Source organism: Malaclemys terrapin, chromosome 14, assembly GCF_027887155.1.
Source record: "Malaclemys terrapin pileata isolate rMalTer1 chromosome 14, rMalTer1.hap1, whole genome shotgun sequence".
Taxonomy (NCBI): domain Eukaryota; kingdom Metazoa; phylum Chordata; order Testudines; family Emydidae; genus Malaclemys; species Malaclemys terrapin.
Genome location: NC_071518.1, coordinates 21013434 through 21036268, shown reverse-complemented (window position 1 = coordinate 21036268; position 22835 = coordinate 21013434). Strand labels below are relative to the sequence as shown.

Below are 22835 nucleotides of genomic sequence, written 5' to 3'. Positions count from 1 at the left end.
TGGTCTCTAAGGTGCCACAAGTACTCCTGTTCTTTTTGCGGATACAGACTAACACGGCTGCTACTCTGAAATCTGTATGATGATTTGTTATAGAAATAAGGGAGCTGATCTCCACGTACTAGACAACCACTGCAGAATGACCTAGGTTCCAGCAGCTATATCTTATATAGAACCACAAGATGAATGCACACTGCAAAAATTAAGTGCTCTTCCTCAATCTTCATTGTCTTTTGCTAAAAGTGTAATGTAAAAATACATTCTGTAAAACATTGGCCAGGAACAGCAAACTCATTTTACTTCTATTTCTTTCCTCCCATTATACTTTGTATATTTCCTATGGGATCATGTTGTGCAATACGCTCATATATTGACCCATGAATGATGAGTAGTATAGTGAGTGATCCTGGAAGTTGCTGAGCACTTTCACCTTTGATTTGAAATTAATGATAGCTGAAGGTACTTAGCACCTAGTAGCATTAACCCATAGTGTTCTATAATCCTGAAAGCAAAAATGTGATGCTTAGGCCTTGGCTACACTTGCAGATGTACAGCGCTGTGAGTTAAACCTGACTTCGTGCAGCTGAGTAGGGAAAGCGCTGCAATCTGTCCACACTGACAGCTGCCCAGCGCACTGTCATGGCCACATTTGCGGCAATTGCAGTGCTATTGGGAGTGGTGCATTATGGGCAGCTATCCCACAGAGCACCTTTTCCCATTTTGGCGCCGTGGGTTGTGGGAAGGGGGAGTGGGTGCGGGGGATTCTGGGTCCTGTCCCAATGCCCCGTGATGCATCGCTTCGCATCCCAGAAATCCCTTTGTTTCTGTCCACCTTTGGCGCCATCTTTCAACGGTTTCTGTGCAGTGCGATCTGTCTGCGGGAAATGGAGTCCGAACTGCTGAGGCGTATGCTGACGAGTCTCGTCAGCACGTCACGTTTGGCTGTCGAACTGTTCCTTAAGATCCAAAGTGACAGTGAGAGTGAAGGTGAGGAGTCCGACGATGCTATCGAGCCACGTAACTCGTACGACACGAAATTGCTTGTGGCATTCACGGACATGCTCAGCACCATGGAATGCCGCTTTTGGGCTTGGGAAACAAGCACCGAGTGGTGGGATCACATAGTCATGAAAGTCTGGGATGACGAGCAGTGGCTGCAGAACTTTTCAGATGAGAAAAGCCACTTCCATGGGACTGTGTGAGGAGCTCGCCCCCACCCTGTGGCACAAGGACACGAGATTGAGAGCTGCCCTGCCAGTGGAGAAGCAGTGGCTGTTGCAATCTGGAAGCTGGCAACTCCAGAGAGCTACCGGTCGGTCGCAAACCAGTTTGGAGTGGGAAAGTCGACCATTGGAATCGTGTTGATGGAAGTTTCCAATGCCATTAATCGCATCCTACTCAGAAGAACCTTGACTCTGGGTAACGTGCAGGAAATAGTGGATGGCTTTGCACAAATGGGGTTCCCTAACTGTGGAGGGGCGATAGATGGGATGCACATTCCTATTCTGGCACCACCCCACCTAGGATCCGGGTACGTTAATCGGAAGGGGTATTTCTCTCTGGTTCTCCAGGCGCTTGTGGATCACCGTGGGCGTTTCATTGACATTAACACAGGCTGGCCCGGAAAGGTGCATGACGCACGCATCTTTCGGAACACTTGGCTGTTCAGCAAGATGCAGGCCGGGACTTTTTTCCCAGAGCAGAAGATCACGGTAGGGGAAGTTGAAATGCCCATTGTGATCCTTGGAGATCCCGCTTACCCGTTAATGCCGTCGCTTATGAAACCCTACACAGGGAGCCTTGACAGCAGCAAGGAACGGTTCAACTACAGGCTGAGAATACTTACAAGGGGAGAGCTGAGCCAGTACAGACATTGAATCTATCTCCCCATGTAAGTATTCTCACACTTCTTATCAAACTGTCTGTACTGAGCTATCTTGATTATCACTTCAAAAGTTTTTTTTTTCTCTTAATTGGCCTCTCAGAGTTGGTAAGACCACTCCCACCTGTTCATGCTCTCTGTATGTGTGTATATATATATATCTCCTCAATATATGTTTCACTCTATATGCATCCGAAGAAGTGGGCTGTAGCCCACGGAAGCTTATGCTCTAATAAATTTGTTAGTCTCTAAGGTGCCACAAGTACTCCTGTTCTTTTTGCGGATACAGACTAACACGGCTGCTACTCTGAAATATTTCCTGATATGTAATAGAGATAGTGATGCTAAAAAGCGTGGCCTCATTATATGCCCAGTAGAGCAGGCCTTCCTTACCACATGCCTGTAGTGTACTATATATCTTCATATAACCTTTCAAATAATGAGTTCTCCACAGTATTCTGTGGAGGAGCGGTAGGTAGAATTTCCTTTCTTTTGTTTTCTGGTTAGTGGAAATTGCAGCCATCGCAATTTCAGACTGCTGCATTTGGGGCTTGATCCTGCAGCCATTAAAGTCAATGGCAAAACTCCCATTGACTTGTGTGGTGCAGTATCGGGGTTTCCAGGTGTTATACAAATATTTTTTCCTCTGAAAATTAAAGCTTTTTGGACAGGTGGCACCTAGCCCTCAGCCCCTGTGCTTCATATCTTGCTAGTGATGGATGCCCCCATAATCACATATTCTTTTGTCTGTTACGTAGGTATAGTGTTGACAAATTTATATCTTAAAATTACTTTAACCATAAAACTTCTAAAATTCTCTACTCTTCACTTTCATCTATGGAAAAGTCCCATTGTATTTAATTGGGACTAAGCCAATATGTTTCTATATTACACGGAGTATGGTTCTATACAAATTTATCTAAAAACATACTTAGGATCTCATTCTATGAAACTTTCTCAAAAGGTTTTTGAATCATCCAGTTGAATTCCATAATACACAATTTTCTGTTGAATATGATTGCCCATTCCAAAAACATTTACATTATGGTTTTGTTAGACTTTTTCAAAAGGGTTTTCAGTAATCTTAATTTGTAACTAGTGTTGAGAAGGGAGGGATAATGGAATAATGAAAAAGCAAGAAAAGGAAATATTGCAGTGTCACCTTTGTTACAAATTCCCAGGTTTTCCTTCATTTACCAACCTTTGCTCTTACAAAATGTAATTAGGGATGGTATAAAAATGTCTGCTGTGTCAATTAAATATCAATTAGGAACACAAACTAAATTTAATGGAGAAAAAAGTTATTGTACATACACAGTAGCAAACTTTCAGAACTCACTCTTTCTGGCTATTTGTGTTTGTGTTTTCCTTAAAATATCACAAAACAATAATCTACATTTATTACCTAATTTCACGCTGAATTTCATTTCTAAATGGAAGGTAAGTTGAAGTGATCAGAACTAGTGCATTTTTGTAGTATTCAAATAGCTTTTTTTTTTTTTAATGGCCAAACTGATAGTGGCATTCTACGTTTTTTGTTTTGATTTGCTTTTTAAATTAAATTTGGTTTAAATATTTTTTAGATACTGAGATGTTCCATGGGAAGTTTTATTCTGAAACACATTTACTTGGCCAGGGTATAAACTTAAAACAAGGAAGGATTGACATGCTTTATTTATAGTGCCATTAAATTGCGGTGATATACTGGAATTGCTGCAACATGGAGAAATTTCTCTTTGACCAAACGTTAGGAGAGAAAGGGAATTACCGTAATACTTAACTGTATTATCTCATTTGGTCTGTTTTAGAAAATTTAGTAAAAAAGTGAGTTATTTGACTTCACTTCAAATACTTTCTTACACTCATTGTTTTTCAGATGTTCTCTTTGTGGATATGTATGCAGCCACCCTCCTTCCCTGAAGTCCCATATGTGGAAACATGCAAGTGATCAAAATTATAATTATGAACAAGTGAACAAGGCTATTAATGATGCAATTTCACAAAGCGGCAGGTGTGTGTATGTATGACACTTCCTTACAAACTAGAATCCTTAATCTAGACTTTTGAAAGCACCCAACCATGACCCAAGATAAACTACAATCTGCAAATTTAAACAACAAAAAATACGATGACTTTTTAAAAAAAACTTTGTTTGTTTATTTTTTAGGTTTCAAGGGCAGCTACCTGGAAAGACTCTATTAGAAAGCACTGATGAAAGTTTAGTACCTGTTCTAGGGAGTTCAGAGAACTTGGTGTCATTTTCAGAGTCCATTAATCAGACTACTAATGAAATTTCAGGTTCCAGTGAAAATCAAAAACTTAATCCAACAATTAATACCTCATGCAATTTAGAAAAGAACTCCAGTCAGCCCCACCTTGGCACAGAATACTGTGTTCTACTCTTCTGCTGTTGTATTTGTGGGTTTGAGTCCACCAGCAAAGAAAATCTGTTGGATCATATGAAAGAACATGAAGGTGAAATCATAAACATCATTCTAAATAAGGACCACAATGCAACTCAGAACTCCAACTAGATCAAACTATCAGCTAAAAAGAAGAGGATTTCCTAAAATGGGTTTTTTCTATCTTGGCTAATGTTGCCTGAGATACTTGCTCAAGAGAGGAAATGCAAGTAAAATGTACTGATTTCCCAAGCTGAGTCTTTGTTGCAATTACAGACATAATTTAATTAGCTAAAACCATTAAATACTCCATTTTGGGGAAACTGTGGAATGATCCATCTAACCCTTTATCCTTCCCTGTGATGCCAAGAGTCTGGATTTCTCAATGCCTCGTGTTAATCCAAAGTGCATTAGCACAATAAGAAGTTCAAACTCAGCAGCTAAACAAGGTATTAGCTCAATTCAAAAGGCTTTTTTTTTTTTTTTTTTTGCCTTGAAAGTATTTAGTTAAGTGTGTCAAACTCATTTCAGGCAAATATTGTTTTCCTTCAATGCAAAGGACAGTAGGCCAGATACGGGTTATGAATTAATGCTCACCTAAAATTTACTGTTTAATTCTGAGGGGTAGATGGTGAGGGGGGTGCTCCTGATTCATTTTTAAGGCCTTACTCTTCCCAGCTTAACAATTGTTTTCTGAATAAGCAGTACTGGATGGTATTCCTTCTGTCACTAATAGGAAGTGCTGATTCAAGGCAGGAGAAGCTGAGTGGCCTGAAGGCAGTAGGTATCTTGCCAATTATTTGGCTAGATCCTAAGTAAATACAAGATCTTATTTTAGACATGTTAAATGCATATGTAAACATGACCCATTGTTTAAAGTCTCTCTTTAAAATATTCAGCCAAACCTCTAAAAGCAAGTGGATCAGGATATAAATTGGCATTTTAACTAGTGACTTTTTCATGTCAGTACATAATGAGTGCCATAATCTTGGGGTGGGAACAGGCAATCACCAGAAATCTAATTGACAAAGGGCCAGATTTTTCAAGGTATTTAGGCCCTAAAGATGTAGATAGGCACCTAGTGGGATTTTCAAAAGTGCTCGGTGCATAGCCACTTTTGAAAATTGCACTAGGTGCCTACCTACATCTTTAAGTGCCTAAATACCTAGAAAAGTCTGGCTCTAACACTGTCTGTTGAAATAATTACTCAAAAGGTATGCTAATCCTTTCTCATAAAATGCTTCAAATTTCACAATAAGAGAATTCAGCAAAAATAATTTTTAAGTAAAAATCAAGCTGCTTTGTGGAAACAACCTTTCCTCCATTCCACCAAAATAGAAAGGAACAGGATCTATGATGGTTAGTAGAGTAAACATTACTGATGCATGTGATAAGGATTCACAAAGGGAACTTGATAATTGCGGTGTTTTATTTTTAAAGCAACCTTAGAAATTTCTCCCTTTTTAAAACCATTTTGCTTCTAACATTATAATGCTGATCTTTCATGTAGTTTAAATGACCTACATCAGTTTATATATCGATGGGAATTTCAGTATGCAGGCTAATTGCCAGGGAATTCTGCCAAAATCACTTGTAAAGTTGGCCCCTAAAATTGTGTTTTAGTATATGCTTGCTACAAAAAAAAAGTGTAACGTTTGAAAAGGAGCCCTTTAGCAGTCAGACTAAAACATTCTGATGAAGTTTGAAACATTCAATTCTGGTTTAAAGGTAGCTTCAAAACTGTAATTGCACTGAAGCATGCCCAGTTCTTAGCATCTCAGTTCAGTTATGCCTGGGTTAGTTGTTCATTTGTTAAAAATGGTTAGTACACTATAGTTTTAAAAAGAGTGATGCAGAACGTTTTTTGTATTTATTACCTATTTATACTTTTTTTTAGCAGAAATAAGCTACAACTATATAAATCTGAAAAGCTGGTGTATGAGTAGTGTACAGTCTTCATGGTGCTATTTCTGTGTTAATTTTTTAAGTTCTCCTGTGGACAGTGAAGCTGGTCAAACAGGAAAGAAAAAGAGGATAGCTTTTTGTATACAACTTTAATTTTAAGAAGCAACCCAAGGTATAAAGGCTGTATAAAGGGCAGAGTTGTATTTCAAGCTGTACTGGTGATCTTTTAAAGTGGGTTTGTTTTTAAACATTTTGAACTTTTTCTGTCTTTAAGTAGTCCTATTAATTTGGTTATAAATTAGGTTAGATGTACAAAAGTTATTTTAAAAATTGGTAAAGATCTATCATCATACAGCCCATTACACTAATAGGTTTGACCTATCCACGAACTAAACATAGTACATTTCACATGTTTTAAATAAAAATGTAAAGTAACTTCTGTATGTTTTACATTTTTTTACTAAAAATAGAATATACAAGGGCCAATCAGATGGGAACTTTTCATATTCATACAGGCTAATTTGACACTTTAAAAACATGATTACAATGAACAATTTCAATCAGAGGTGGAAAATATTTAATTAGGGCACTGGTGTTGTCTGTCTTAGTGACCAGTGTTGACACCAATATTGTATCCTTCATATAGAATTCTGGTGTGTTTAAAAAACAGGAAATTATTGGGCACATTTTTTATTTCTGAGGTCATAGAGCACATTCTAACATTCCAGCTCCTGTATTTATAGATCCCATTTATTGCAGTCATTTGAAAATCTGGTAAATATAAAAATATCAGAGGCCACAGTAACTTGAATTTTAAATTCCTATTTTAAACTCATGGAAACTACAGTGTGCCTTGATCTTAACTTAATTTTTTCCCATAATGGATCATGCATTTTAAAGTTGTTACACTAATGGAAATATGTGAAGAACTTGGATGCATGAGCTAGAAGAAAGATGGCAGGAAGCCCAGATTTACAAAGTCAAACTTTTTATTAGTCATGTTTTTTCTGGGTGCAGTGTTACAATATAATACACCAAGACACATTGTAATATATTGGAACTACTAACCAAGGTATAGGTATTTACAGCGTGTTCTTTACCATCTCATCAGTAATCTTTGGTTAACCATATGTTGTTCTAAAGCAGTAGAAGGGGGTGGGAGGGTCTTCTAAAAACTGACTAGGATAAATACTACAACTGCCAAGAAATAATTACTTGCTAGCCTGCAGAAAATAAACAATCTTCATAAGAAAATTCCTTATTGATTGTCCCCATGCTGCCATCGATTCACATTCAAAATTCCCCCTTGACTTTAACAGATGCGTTGAATGTGGAATGATTACAGAATCAGTTCCTGAAAGCAAGTATTCTGATCACGATACCTGCTTTGTAACATGTTGTGTGATTAGTTTGTTTGCATGTTTTGGGTTTGTTTTAACAGCACTTTTCAGGGTTACACCATTTCAATCTTCCCATTCCTTTGAGAATTTACAAATATTTTAGGATGCTACTGGCACATAGAACTAGCAAATTATCATACTTGCAGTGCTATTGGTTTTTCTTTCAACTCTGCTCTAAGCAGATTTTATTCAGTGATATGGACTATAACTTAAAGCCTTTGTTCTAGATACCTACAATTCTGTTATGGAGGAAATTCCCATTTTCTCCTCATGAAATAGCTGGGGATCTATAATCTTCCATTGTAGCTTTCTACTTTGTACTTGGCCTAGAAAGAGAGAGTGGGATTCAGCCAGAGTTACTGTATTCTCCTGTCCCAAGCACTTATTTAATCATTAAAATAAAAATTAAAAAAATGTACAGTGGGTGCTCAAAGTATTGATGAATAGAATATATTTAATAGAAATTTACATTTGCGTTTGATATTCATGGACATGAGTACATGTATTTTTTTAAGAAAAGGTATTGTAACACTATGGCACTGCTTTTTATAGCCAAAGTATAAAAAAATTTAGAAGACTGACATAAAGACTGCAGTTACTTTTGACACTGTATCTTATTAAAATAGGATGAATTGCATTTTATAAAACTATCCAGCACATTAAGCTGCATGCCTTAAACTCTCTGTAGGATTGTGTTCCTGATAGAACAGATTGTCTATTGGGAACGATGAAGCAAGTCTGTAGTACTACTTTAACTACCTTCTGAAATACTGTACGTTAGAATAATTTATTTTCCTTTACAGGAGTTTGTCATGTATTGACTTTAATATTGTATTTTGGTAATAAACTTTTTTGTTAAACACTTCTTAGTATTCTGCTTTTATTTGTACAGTATGAGACAAATATTTAACATGGGGAAGTAAATACTGAGCCACTACTTGGTAAGGTGGAAGAAAACTACACCTTTTGAAATGGGTGTGCAAATCCAATCTGAGCATCCAGGCAGAGATCATGCTTTCTTCTGTACGGGCACACAAAGCCATAATCTAAACATGAACACATTAAAAACAAAAATATGACTCTCCATTCTAAAATGCAGGATTTAACAATCCAGGGGGGGAATTCACAGAAATTATATGAATATCAAATTATGTGGAAAACATTTATTAAACTTGAACTAAAGTTTAACTTCTTTTTTTATACAGTGCACTAATAAAACAGCAGAACTAGGTCTGCATATTGGGATGAAGGAAAATTTTAATAAAATGGAGGCATTACCCCCTAATAATGAGACTTAATATCAGATAATCTAACTGGAACACAATAAGCTACTGTATACTTGATCCTTAGAATATGAACAAATGTTGCACCTTCTATACTGAAAGGCAGGGCCGGCTTTAGGAAGTGCGGGGCCCGATTTGAACAGTTTTGACGGGGCCCCGACAGGGATGACTAAAAAAAAAAAACATAAAAAAAACACATGGGGCTTGTACTCACCGGGCCGTGCTCCTAGTCTTTGGTGGCAGGTCCTTCACTCGCTCCGGGTCTTTGGTGGCACTGAAGGACCCGCTGCCAAAGTGCTGCCAAAGACCCGGAGCGCCGCCGGGTGAGTAAAAATTAAAAAGGCGCCTGTAGCCAGGGAAAGGATTTTCTGCCACTTGCCCCCCACTCTGGGTGGCCCTGCCACTGGGGGCGGGGGCCCTCTTAGGCGCAGGGCCCGATTCGGGGGAATTGGTGGAATTGGCCTAAAGCCGGCCCTGCTGAAAGGTATGTGAATATAAAACAACTTCACAGTATGCAGTACAGAAAAGAGACTTGCAGATAATTCCAGTTTAAGCTGGTCTTTGTGCAGAGCTGTTGATTAAAATGGTAGAGCTGAAAGATCAAAATTACTTGTTTTCACAATTTCTTCCAAAATGGTGTAATGAACAACAAATAAAGGCAGTCAGAAAAGGCCTGTTTAATTGCTGCCTGAATACTAGCCTAGGTTTTGATTTGTTGTAATCAAAATTAACTTAAAGAATTGAATAGTTCAAAATGTGATTTTCAGAAACAAATCTAAGATATTAATCTTTAGTTTTACTATGTATTTAGGTGCCCTAGAATATTAGATCTCTATTCCGAAGGTAATGTTGGCTAATTGATTTCAAAACTTTACAGTAAGTTATTTCAACAAATGTACACAGAGTAATAATTCTCAGATGTAATTCTCCAGTGGGCACATAGCCTGCACAGCAGCCACTAGTGGGGAGGGACAGTGAAGGAGAGTAGCTTAGCATGATGTTTTCTAGTTACGTATATAGTCCCCGGGAATCAGTCAGCTGGCGCAAGGCAGAACAGCTTCAGGTTGCTCTATTTTGTGCCAGGTCTGAGACAGAGAATCCAGGAGCCGTTATTTGTTCCTTGACAATCCCCAGCTCTGTTGATGAAACAGTATCTGTTTTGGTTAAAAGTTAAGGTGCTTTTTTTTCTTAGACTGTGAAACAATCAGTATGCGTTTACATTTTCCTCACTGCTTAACCTACAATTTGCTATCTGAATACCCAAAACATATGCGCTAATATTCCAAGGTGATGGCTATAACTGATTGTTTTAGTTAATCTGAAAGGCTTTAATATGACTTTAGTACATGTCCTTAGATGCATGGATGATTTTGTAAGGGTATTATGTTTTGCCATTATACAATTTTAAATTGTTCACAGTTGGGACACTATTGTGTTTTGCACTGCATTAATGGATCAGAAGTGTTAGTGGAAATTGTGCTGCTAGAGATCATCCAATATTCTCCCAGAGATGGGAGATCTTGATGTTTTTACAAATAGCTGCCTTTAAGTTACTGGTAAAGATCAGCAAACTACTGATCATAAAAATGTAGGTCTGGAAGGTACTGGTGGACTGCATGACCTCTGTTCTCTTCCCCCCCTCTTCCCAACCCTCACACATTGAGGCAGGAACAAGTATACTTACACCATCCTAGATAGATAGATGTTAGTCTAACCTGTTCTTAAAAACTCCAATAATGGGGATTCCACAACCTATTCCAGTACTTTAACTATCCTTATAGTTATCTTAGATATTAGGAAAAACTTTGTCTCCTTTGTAGCAAATTCCTGCCCTGCCTTCAGGGGACATGGAGAACAATTGATCACCATCTTCTTTATAACAGCCCTTTATAACACACTGAAGTCTTATCAGATCCTCCCTTGGTCTTCTTTTCTCAAGACTAAACAAACATGCCCAGTTTTGTTAACCTTTCCTCATAGGTCAGGTTTTCTAAATCTTTCATCATTTTTAATGCTGTCCTCTGGACTCTCTCCAGTTTATCCACATCTTTTTTTAGGCCAGGTCTACACTATAAATTTACATCAGAATAACTACGTCACTCAGGGGTGTGAAAAATCCCCACCTATTCCAATATAGTGTTTGTCTACATGAGGGGTTATGTCGACGTGAGGTGGATTAACTACGTCAATGGGAGAAGCTCTCCTGTCAGCCTCGTATCATCTTCACTGAAGTGCTATAGCAGCGCAGCTGCATCACAACAGCGTTGTAAGTGTGGATCTGCCCTTAAAGTGTGGTACCCAAAACTGAACACTATACTCCAGCTGAGGCCTCACAAATGCCAACTAGAATGGGCTAATTATCTCCTGTGTCTTATGTACAGCACTCTTGTTAATACACCCCAGATTATTAGCTTATCAACAACCTTATCACATTGTTGACTCATTCAATTTGTGATCTACTATAAAACCCAAATCCTTTTATGCAGTATTTCTGCCTACCCACTTATTCCCCATTCTGTAGTTTGATTTTTTTTCCTTTCTAGTGGAGTACTTTGTACTCCTCTTTATTTAATTTTATCTTTTTGATTTCAGACCAGCTCTCCAATTTCTCAAGGTCATTTGAATTCTAATCTTACCTTCCAAAGGGCTTGCAACCCCTCCCAGTTTGGTGTCATCTGCAAATTTTATAAGTACACTCTCCATGCCATTATCCAAGTCACTCATGAAAATAATAACTAGTACTGGACTCAGGGCAGACCCCTAAAGAACCCCACTAGATACACCCTCCCAGTTTAACAGCAAACCATTGATAACTCTGACTACGTTTTTTCAACCAGTTGTGCACTTTATAGTAATTTAATCTAGACCACACTTCCCTAGTTTGCTTAGGAGAATGTAATGTGTAACTGTGTCAAAAGCCTTACTAAAAAAATCAAGATATCACATCTACATCTTCCCCCATCCACTAAGTCAGTAACCCTGTAAAATGACTGCATATTGTATTCACACAACTTTATTCAGTATTCTAATTTTATAGTTGGATTTATAGAACAAGGCTTGTATTGCTGATATATTTTGAACAGCAATAATATTAAAATGTAAAAATAGGTCCACGGAGTATTTCCAAAGAAGAACAAGCTGCTAATTATTTTTAAAGTGTCTTAGGTAGCAGAAAGAGTTAGTACTATGTATACCAGTATAACACACACAGGAAGGAAAGGGTACAGGTTAGATTGCTCCAAAAGAGTAGCCAATTTTTTAAAAAAGTTAATATTTTACACATTTCTGAAACTTAACTATTTAAAAAGCTTTATATTTTTTATTTCAGTATGTATTGCTCCACGGAAGTGTCACTCTCTGTCTCACCCTACTAAAGGGCGGTGATAAAAATAGCATGATTATCTTCCTTTTACAGAGTACATACATTTTACATAGATCAGTTTCTTGAAAATAATTATTCTTCCTTATTTATCCATATTCTGTATATATCTTTACTTTTTTTCTCCACTGATGTGAATAAAATTACTTCTCTTCTGTACAGATTAACTCCTGCTGACCCCATCGTGGTATTGTAGCTCTTACGATATTTAGTGCTAAGAACAAAGTGACCTAATGCTACACTCTGTAAAGTCCATAATTCCTAAGTTCCCATACTCTACAGTCCCTAACTCTGGCATTCATTCATATACTAATGTGCCACCTACGCTGCTGCTTCTAAAGCCAGGTCTTGTTGCTCTTTAAGGGCACTGTGTTAAGCCGATTTCCCCTCTTTGGGCTTCTTGTGGAAGATTGGGTGGTTTGGGTTTATTTTGGGATCTTATCCTGTGCATGAGTGAAACACACATGCTTATATACATGGACCCAAAAATGTGCAAAGTGGGTGCATTTTGTAAATGAAAATTATACTCAAAAGGGTTAAGAGTTCAACCAAAACTATGTGTGTGTAAAAATTTAACATTGATAGCTGTATTTTTAATAATGTATCTTTAGAATCCTCAAGCTATAATTAGAATATACTGTAGTCCAGGGGTCGGCAACGTTCGGCACGCGGCTCGCCAGGGTAAGCACCCTAGTGGGCCGGGCCAGTTTAGTTACCTGCTGACGCGGCAGGTTCTGCCGATTGTGGCCCCCACTGGCCGTGGTTTGCCGTCCCGGGCCAATGGGGGCAGCAGGAAGCCGAGGCCAGCACATCCCTCGGCCCGTGCCGCTTCCCGCCGCCCGCATTGGCCCGGGACGGCGAACCGCAGCCAGTGGGGGCCAGAATCGGCCGAACCAGCCGCGTCAGCAGGTAACTAAACTGGCCCGGCCTGCTAGGGTGCTTACCCTGGCGAGCTGCGTGCCGGACGTTGCCGACCCCTGCTGTAGTCTTTTCATGATCAAGTTCTGAATTCTAATTTTAGAGACCTTAAACTAAGTATTTAAGTATAAACATGGTTATAGCTTTCACATGTTTGACAACAGTTAATTTTAAAAATTGTATGAAACAATATGTAAGATTGATATAGATCTTGATTGATTGATATAGATTGATATAGATTTGGTCCTGCCATGCGGGCAGGGGACTGGACTCGATGACCTCTCGAGGTCCCTTCCAGTCCTATAATCTATGTATCTATGTATATATGTATCTCAGACAGGCTACATGGAGGTATCTTATTTGCAAAAGGACTAGAAGACTAAGTCAAGACAATCGGTTTCTTGTCATAAAAATACAATATATCCAATTATACAGTGATACAATCTTTCATTTTAAAGCACTGCCACATGATTAACTTTAATGTGATTAGACAAGGTTATCGAAGATATCCCCAGTGGACCATAAGAGGTCCTAGAATAAGTCATGGTTAAAACTTATTCCACTCAGTATTTCCTTTCTTTTATAGTATAAAAGAGACAGTCCTCAGTTTAAATTCTATCGCCAACCCAACAAGACTAACTTTGGTCTGACCAAATATGGCCATTCTTATGGGCTGGAGAGCAAGCCCACCTGACACTCACCCATGACTCCAGTCTCAGGTGGGTTGCAGCATCATTCAGGTTTGGCCCAACCACCCTTTCATCACAAAGGAGAGGTGGCCAGGCCAAATTTGAGTGAGTGGTGTTATGACAAGGCACACAGTATTTTAATGCCATGCAACCCTGTGCACCATGTTGCAATGCCCAGATGAGGGAGATGGGCTGAGCTACCACTTCTAGGTGTGGGATGGGCTTACACTATAGTCCCAGGTGAAAAAATTGTGTTGTGCACCTCCTTTTGTCAATTGCATAATATGTTTGAGAAAGCACCATGCATACACCTAAAGACTACCAGGGAGGGTGATTCCCCTCCAATCCCCTGCTCCCTCTTAGTTCCACCAGTGCCAGGGTGCCAGTCTGACTCCCCCCAAAACCGCAATATGGCACAACTTGAGCCCTGCCTCCAGAAGGTGAAATGAAGCTCAAGATTCCTGAGTCTATATAAGAAAAAGACCCAAAATCGGGACATCTGGTCACTCTACTCTTCACTTGCAATCCTAATACAACTTCACGTTCTGCTACCACGTTTACCCAGCATCCTGCCCCAAATTAAATCACGTTATCTCCCTCTGAAAGCACTGCAGCTATACCTTGTCCCCCAGGCTGACTCGGGGTAAACACCTCCCTGCTTCTGTAATCAGCTCCTAGCCCCCCCCCCCCCCCCCCGGCAGCCCCTCACTCTTTGCCATTGCTAACCCCCCAACTCTTGTCCCAGGCACCCCCCCTGCAGCCCCAACACATGTACCAGGCAGCTGACCCCCGCCCCCCGGCAGCCGCCCGCCCGCCCGCCCGCTCGCGGCTCCGCATTCGCAGAGACGGAGCGAGGAACAAAAGGCACCGCGTCCTCCCCCTCCCCACCGCGGGTCTAAGGCGGCTCCGTGCAGGCAGCGAGCCGCCGCCCAGCCAGAGCTACACCCGGTACTCCCGCCCGGCAGCGTCGGCAGGTATCGGCCCCGGGCTGGGGCGCGCGGGAGCGGGGAGGCGCCGGTGTCAGGCCAGGCCGGGCCAGGCCGCGGCGGTGCAGGCCGCAGAACTGGGCTGTGAGAGAGCTGCGCTCCGGGCCGGGAGAGCCGGCACCTGAGGCGCCAGCCCAGGCCGCTCTGTGTAGCCGGGCCGGGGAACTGCGGGCGCGGGTCCCGGCCAGCTCCATAGAGCAGCTGCCCCGCTCCTCCATCGGCCCCCTTACTTGCCCTTCCCACCATCGCCCCCACCTGCCCCTTCCCTCTCCTCCATCGCCCCCACCTGCCCCTTCCCACCATCGCCCCCACCTGCTCCTTCCCTCCCCACCATCGCCCCCACCTGCCCCTTCCCACCATCGCCCCCACCTGCCCCTTCCCTCTCCTCCATCGCCCCCACCTGCCCCTTCCCTCTCCTCCATCGCCCCCGGCCCTTCCCACCATCGCCCCCACCTGCCCCTTCCCTCTCCTCCATCGCCCCCGGCCCTCCCCACCATCGCCCCCACCTGCCCCTTCCCTCCCCACCATCGCCCCCACCTGCCCCTTCCCTCTCCTCCATCGCCCCCGGCCCTCCCCACCATCGCCCCCACCTGCCCCTTCCCACCATCGCCCCCACCTGCCCCTTCCCTCTCCTCCATCGCCCCCACCTGCCCCTTCCCACCATCGCCCCCACCTGCCCCTTCCCTCTCCTCCATCGCCCCCACCTGCCCCTTCCCACCATCGCCCCCACCTGCCCCTTCCCTCTCCTCCATCGCCCCCACCTGCCCCTTCCCTCTCCTCCATCGCCCCCACCTGCCCCTTCCCACCATCGCCCCCACCTGCCCCTTCCCTCTCCTCCATCGCCCCCACCTGCCCCTTCCCTCTCCTCCATCGCCCCCGGCCCTTCCCACCATCGCCCCCACCTGCCCCTTCCCACCATCGCCCCCACCTGCCCCTTCCCTCTCCTCCATCGCCCCCACCTGCCCCTTCCCACCATCGCCCCCACCTGCCCCTTCCCTCTCCTCCATCGCCCCCACCTGCCCCTTCCCACCATCGCCCCCACCTGCCCCTTCCCTCTCCTCCATCGCCCCCACCTGCCCCTTCCCTCTCCTCCATCGCCCCCACCTGCCCCTTCCCACCATCGCCCCCACCTGCCCCTTCCCTCTCCTCCATCGCCCCCACCTGCCCCTTCCCTCTCCTCCATCGCCCCCGGCCCTTCCCACCATCGCCCCCACCTGCTCCTTCCCTTCCCACCATCGCCCCCACCTGCCCCTTCCCACCATCGCCCCCACCTGCCCCTTCCCTTCCCACCATCGCCCCCACCTGCCCCTTCCCTCTCCTCCATCGCCCCCACCTGTCCCTTCCCACCATCGCCCCCACCTGCCCCTTCCCTCTCCTCCATCGCCCCCACCTGTCCCTTCCCACCATCGCCCCCACCTGCCCCTTCCCTCTCCTCCATCGCCCCCACCTGCCCCTTCCCTCTCCTCCATCGCCCCCACCTGTCCCTTCCCACCATCGCCCCCACCTGCCCCTTCCCTCTCCTCCATCGCCCCCACCTGCCCCTTCCCACCATCGCCCCCACCTGCCCCTTCCCTCTCCTCCATCGCCCCCACCTGTCCCTTCCCACCATCGCCCCCACCTGCCCCTTCCCTCTCCTCCATCGCCCCCGGCCCTTCCCACCATCGCCCCCACCTGCCCCTTTCCTCTCCTCCATCGGCCCGCTTACTTGCCCTTCCCACCATCGCCCCCACCTGCTCCTTCCCTTCCCACCATCGGCCCCGGCCCTTCCCTCCATCGCCCCCACCTGCCCCTTCCCTCTCCTCCATCGCCCCCGGCCCTTCCCACCGTCGCCCCCACCTGCCCCTTCCCACCATCGCCCCCACCTGCCCCTTCCCTCTCCTCCATCGCCCCCACCTGCCCCTTCCCACCATCGCCCCCACCTGCCCCTTCCCTCTCCTCCATCGCCCCCACCTGCCCCTTCCCACCATCGCCCCCACCTGCCCCTTCCCTCTCCTCCATCGCCCCCACCTGCCCCTTCCCTTCCCACCATCGCCCCCACCTGCCCCTTCCCACCATCGCCCCCACCTGCCCCTTCCCTCTCCTCCATCGCCCCCACCTGTCCCTTCCCACCATCGCCCCCACCTGCCCCTTCCCTCTCCTCCATCGCCCCCGGCCCTTCCCACCATCGCCCCCACCTGCCCCTTTCCTCTCCTCCATCGGCCCGCTTACTTGCCCTTCCCACCATCGCCCCCACCTGCCCCTTCCCACCATCGCCCCCACCTGCCCCTTCCCTCTCCTCCATCGCCCCCGGCCCTTCCCACCATCGCCCCCACCTGCCCCTTTCCTCTCCTCCATCGGCCCGCTTACTTGCCCTTCCCACCATCGCCCCCACCTGCCCCTTCCCTCTCCTCCATCGCCCCCGGCCCTTCCCTCCATCGCCCCCAGCTGCCCCTTCCCTTCCCACCATCGCCCCCGGCCCTTCCCACCATCGCCCCCACCTGCTCCTTCCCTTCCCACCATCGCCCCCGGCCCTTCCCACCATCGCCCCCACCTGCCCCGTCCCTCTCCTCCATCGCCCCCACCTGCCCCTTCCCTCTCCTCCATCGCCCCCGGCCCTTCCCACCATCGCCCCCACCTGTCCCTTCCCTCTCCTCCATCGCCCCCACCTGTCCCTTCCCTCTCCTCCATCGCCCCCACCTGTCTCTTCCCACCATCGCCCCCACCTGCCCCTTCCCTCTCCTCCATCGCCCCCACCTGTCCCTTCCCACCATCGCCCCCACCTGCCCCTTCCCTCTCCTCCATCGCCCCCGGCCCTTCCCACCATCGCCCCACCTGTCCCTTCCCTCTCCTCCATCGCCCCCACCTGTCCCTTCCCACCATCGCCCCCACCTGCCCCTTCCCTCTCCTCCATCGCCCCCACCTGCCCCTTCCCACCATCGCCCCCACCTGTCCCTTCCCTCTCCTCCATCGCCCCTGGCCCTTCCCACCATCGCCCCACCTGCCCCTTCCCTCTCCTCCATCGCCCCCGGCCCTTCCCACCATCGCCCCCTCCTGCCCCTTTCCTCTCCTCCATCGGCCCCCTTACTTGCCCTTCCCACCATCGCCCCCACCTGCTCCTTCCCTTCCCACCATCGCCCCCACCTGCCCCTTCCCTTCCCACCATCGCCCCCGGCCCTTCCCTCCATCGCCCCCAGCTGCCCCTTCCCTTCCCACCATCGCCCCCGGCCCTTCCCACCATCGCCCCCACCTGCTCCTTCCCTTCCCACCATCGCCCCCACCTGTCCCTTCCCTCTCCTCCATCGCCCCCACCTGTCCCTTCCCTCTCCTCCATCGCCCCCACCTGCCCCGTCCCTCTCCTCCATCGCCCCTGCCCCTTCCCTCTCCTCCATCGCCCCCACCTGTCCCTTCCCTCTCCTCCATCGCCCCCACCTGTCCCTTCCCTCTCCACCATCGCCCCCACCTGCCCCGTCCCTCTCCTCCATCGCCCCTGCCCCTTCCCTCTCCTCCATCGCCCCCGGCCCTTCCCACCATCGCCCCCATCTGTCCCTTCCCTCTCCTCCATCGCCCCCACCTACCCCTTCCCTCTCCTCCATCGCCCCCACCTGTCCCTTCCCACCATCGCCCCCACCTGCCCCTTCCCTCTCCTCCATCGCCCCCGGCCCTTCCCACCATCGTCCCCACCTGTCCCTTCCCTCTCCTCCATCGCCCCCAGCCCTTCCCACCATCGCCCCCACCTACCCCCGGCCCTTCCCACCATCGCCCCCGGCCCTTCCCACCATCGCCCCCACCTGCCCCTTTCCTCTCCTCCATCGCCCCCGGCCCTTCCCACCATCGCCCCCACCTACCCCTTCCCTTCCCACCAATCGCCCCCGGCCCTTCCCACCATCGCCCCCACCTGCCCCTTCCCTTCCCACCATCGCCCCTGGCCCTTCCCACCATTGCCCCCACCTGCCCCTTCCCTTCCCACCATCGCCCCCGGCCCTTCCCACCATTGCCCCCACCTGCCCCTTCCCTTCCCACCATCGCCCCCGGCCCTTCCCACCATCGCCCCCACCTGCCCCTTCTCTCTCCTCCATCGCCCCCGGCCCTTCCCACCATCGTCCCCACCTGCCCCTTCCCTCTCCTCCATCGCCCCCGGCCCTTCCCACCATCGTCCCCACCTGCCCCTTCCCTCTCCTCCATCGCCCCCGGCCCTTCCCTCTCCATCAGGGGCCCCACCTGCCCCTTCCCTCTCCTCCATCGCCCCCGGCCCTTCCCACCATCGCCCCAACCTGTCCCTTCCCTCTCTTCCACTGCCCCTCACCTGCCCTCTTCTCCTCTGCCTTGTTACCCCCTTCCGATCCCATCTCCTGTGCCCCTACCTTCGCCCTCTCTCACACATTGCTCCCCTGCCCATTCTCCTTCCCCATCGCCCAACCCCCATCCCATCCACTCTGCCCCAGTCCCCTTCACTCTTTGCCCATCTCCACCCTCTCCCATCACTCCTCTGTGCCTGCCCATTCACCTGTCTCCATCACTCCTCCTCACATAACCCCTCCCATTCCATCTCCTCTACATCTGACCTGCCTTCCTGATCACCCCTTGCACCTGCACAGCCCAGTCTATGCCCCTTCCCACTCCTGCCTCTCCCACTCCTCTACACATCCCATCACCCCTTTACACCTGACCATCTCTCTCCGACCCATGATGATTATGCACCTGCTCATGACATATGTTCTCATTTTCCCTCCTGCCTATCCCCCTCTCTGCCCATATCATAGGTCCCAGTCCAGTCCCTGTACACCTACATCTTCTCTCTGCCCTCATTCCCCCTCTCCATTGTATCACAACCACCTCTGTCCCAGAACCTCTCAACACCTGCATCACCTCACTACACCCACCCATCTACATACTGTAGACTAAGGAATCCAATGGAATTTATTGTTCTATGCCTGGTTATTCTAGTCTTTAATGCTATATTCATGGTAAAAATAAATTTTCCTGATAAGGCATTGGACAAAGTCTGGCTGAGACTTCTATGCCAACTCTACTCCCTCCTTTCCTGTATTTGATTGATTTGTTGCTGATGTGCCTGTGTTGTTGGGATTTTCTACAGAGAGATCATCAGAATTTTTAAGAGATGTGTTCATGGTATTTCTAAAAATGATTTCCCCCTCCTTTATTTCTGGGGGAAAACATACTGAACTGTCTTCTCCACATCAGTCTAGAGCCTCTAAGGTCTATAGCTCCACAAACACTCCGAGGTGCATGTGGGCTTTTTTTTTTTTTTTTTTTTTTTTTTTTTTTTAAAAGAACTGTTGCAATCAGCAATGGCTCACTTAGGGCAAGTCTACACTACTACAGTGCTACTTCAGCATAGCTGTGCCACTGTAACACATCTGGTAAAGATGCACAGTGCCAAAGGGAGAGCGTTTTCCCATCAGTATAATTACTCCACCTCCATGAGAAGCGGAAGTTATGTTGGCAGGAGAGTGTCTCCACTGACATAGCGCTGGTGTGGACAGCGCTTAAGACAATGTAACTTGGGTCACGCGGGGGTGTCTTTTTCACAATGTAAGTTACATCGACTTAAGCGATATTGTAGACCAATCCTTAAAGCAGGGGTGGGCAATAATTTTCACAGGGGGGCCACTCCATGAATTTTGGTAAGTCGTCATGGGCTGCACATTTCTACTGTATTATTGGAGGGGGTGCGGGGTCTCAGAGGGAGTTTGGTCAGGAGCGGGCTCTGGGCTGGGGCAGGGGTTGGGGGTGCAGGCTCTGGGAGGGAGTTTGGGTGCAGGAGGGGGTTCTGACCTGGGACAGGGGGTTGGGGTGCAGGAGGGGGTGCAGGCTCTGGCCAGGAGGCGCTTACCACAGGCAGCTCCCGGCCGGCGGCGCAGTGAGACACACAGGCAGGCTGCCTTCCTGCCATGGCCCTGCATCGCTCCCGGAAGCGGTCAGCTGCTGGCATCGTGGCACGTCTCTGCACGTCCCTTAGGGGATGGGGGGTAGCAGGTCTCCGTGTGCTGCCCGCGCCTGCAAGCACCGCCAATGGGAGCTGTGAGGACGGTGCTGGGATGGGGGCAGCGCACGGAGCTGCCTCACCCCCCACCAGGGGCATGCAGAGACATGCCAACAGTAGCCGGCCACTTCTGGGAGCGGGGTGGGGCCACACCTGCCTGAGTGCCTCGCGGGACTTTTAGCGGCCCGGTGATCGCGAGGGGGCAGCCAAAGAGCCTGGCAGACTGGACAGAAATGTTCAACAGGCAGGATCCAGCCCGTGGTCCGTCTTTTGCCTACCCCTGCCTTAGAGACTAACTTTTAAGTAGCAACGCTTGGAGTCTGGGGATGGTGACTTATTTTTGCATTCAAAGCTGGTCATTGATTTTAAAAGATAAAAGGACTTTAAAATTCAAGCAGGTCATTATTATGTAATATAGTTTAAGGAACAATCTTGCACTGCACTGATTTTGAACATTGACTAACTGACCGTAAATAGTTTCTCCCCACCCTCTCCCCAATCTCTGGTTTGTGATCTGTTTAAGCTATATAGTACACTAATATTACAAAAGTTGGGGATTTTTTTTTCCAGCTGTATAGCTAAACTAGTTGTGCTTTTTTAATGTTTTCCATCACAAGTTCTTTGATGTAATCGCTTTTGCATCTCATGGCCCCATCCTGCAAAGATTTGTGCACATGCTTAACTTTACATATTGTGAGTAGTCTTATTGATTGCATTGATCAAAAGCCAAGATTTTCAGGTGACTAGTGATTTAGAGTGCCCAACTGAGACACCTTAAAAAGGGACTGATTTTTAAGGGGGCTTATGTTGAGTACTTTTTGAAAAGTAATCCCCTTTAAGGTGTCTCAAATTGGACACCAAAAATAACTAACCACTTTTGGAAATCTTGTCTACCATGTGTAAAGTTATGTATAAGTGTCAGTCTTTGCAGAAGTCATGTCAGTCTTTCCGTTGCATTCTTTTTGAGGTCTCTGAGCTACAGAGAATGACATTCTTGTTTTTGTAAAGTATTTTGAATTACTGTACATGGGTATAACTTTTTAGGCCTCCGTGCACAATACAATATGGTTGAGTGTTTTCATGGTTTGTCACACACTTTTTTGGTATTATTTGATAATTTTTTGGCAAGGAATATTTATTGCTTTGTATGTGTGTTTAGGAGTGAAACTGAAGAATAATGTATGAAAGTTATTGACATCATGACAACCATCCGACACAGAAAGGGAATAAAAGTCACAGAAGTTGCTGAAGATCATCTGGCACAAGAGAAAAACGTGAAGCCTGATGGAAAAGTTGGATCTGGTGGGTAATTATAAGAAATGTTGTATTGTGGACTCTCACTGGTGTCAATTTTTTGGTATCTACCCTTATGCACAGATGAAAACTAGGGGTTGTACCAAATAGTTATCCAAGTATAGCTAAATCTTCTTTATGATCAAATATCAAAGGGGTAGCTGTGTTAGTCTGGATCTGTAAAAGCAGCAAAGAGTCCTGTGGCACCTTATAGACTAACAGACGTATAGGAGCATGAGCTTTCGTGGGGGAATACCCACTTCGTCGGATTCATGCATCCGAAGAAGTGGGTATTCACCCATGAAAGCTCATGCTCCTGTTCGTCTGTTAGTCTATAAGGTGCCACAGGACTCTGCTGCTTTTATAATCAAAGCTACTGTAATCACTGGGATACTGTAGATTACTGCGCTAGATTCTTTTACCTGTTTTCAAATTCTAGTTTAGGTTACAAATGAAAATAATTTTGTGAACTTCATAAAACCCAGCACACATTTAGCAGAGTTCATCATCAGTGACAGTCTTTGCTCAAGAGAGGCATAGGACTGGAGTAACTTAAACCGGTGGTTCTCAACCTTTTTCTTTCTGAGGCCCCCTCAACATGCTATAAAAACTCCACGGCCCACCTGTGCCATAACAACTGGTTTTCTGCATATAAAAGCCTGGGGCAGAGTTAGGATGTAGTAAACAGGGCACTTGCCCAGGCCCCACGCCACAGGAG

At 46.7% G+C, this 22835-nt stretch overlaps 2 protein-coding genes across 6 annotated transcripts in view; both read left to right on the top strand.

Moving 5' to 3' along the window:
* The window catches only part of ZNF507 (zinc finger protein 507), a 54848-nt gene extending 32776 nt beyond the window's left edge, over positions 1-22072 (top strand). For 2 of the 3 annotated variants that reach the window (XM_054048631.1, XM_054048630.1), the window contains 2 exons: positions 3756-3890; positions 4047-8451. In XM_054048631.1, the coding sequence (XP_053904606.1) occupies positions 3756-3890; positions 4047-4413 (502 nt within the window). In that variant the 3' untranslated portion in view covers positions 4414-8451. Of the gene's footprint in view, positions 1-3755; positions 3891-4046; positions 8452-21983 lie in introns of those variants that run through there. The other variant, XM_054048633.1, reaches the window with a different exon arrangement.
* The window catches only part of DPY19L3 (dpy-19 like C-mannosyltransferase 3), a 49825-nt gene continuing 48995 nt past the window's right edge, over positions 22006-22835 (top strand). For all 3 annotated transcript variants that reach the window (XR_008447077.1, XM_054048635.1, XM_054048634.1), the window contains exon 1: positions 22006-22126. Coding sequence is in view for 2 of the 3 variants with exons in the window: in XM_054048635.1 (XP_053904610.1) it covers positions 22006-22126 (121 nt within the window). In the remaining variant the exon portion in view is untranslated. The remainder of the gene's footprint in view (positions 22127-22835) is intronic.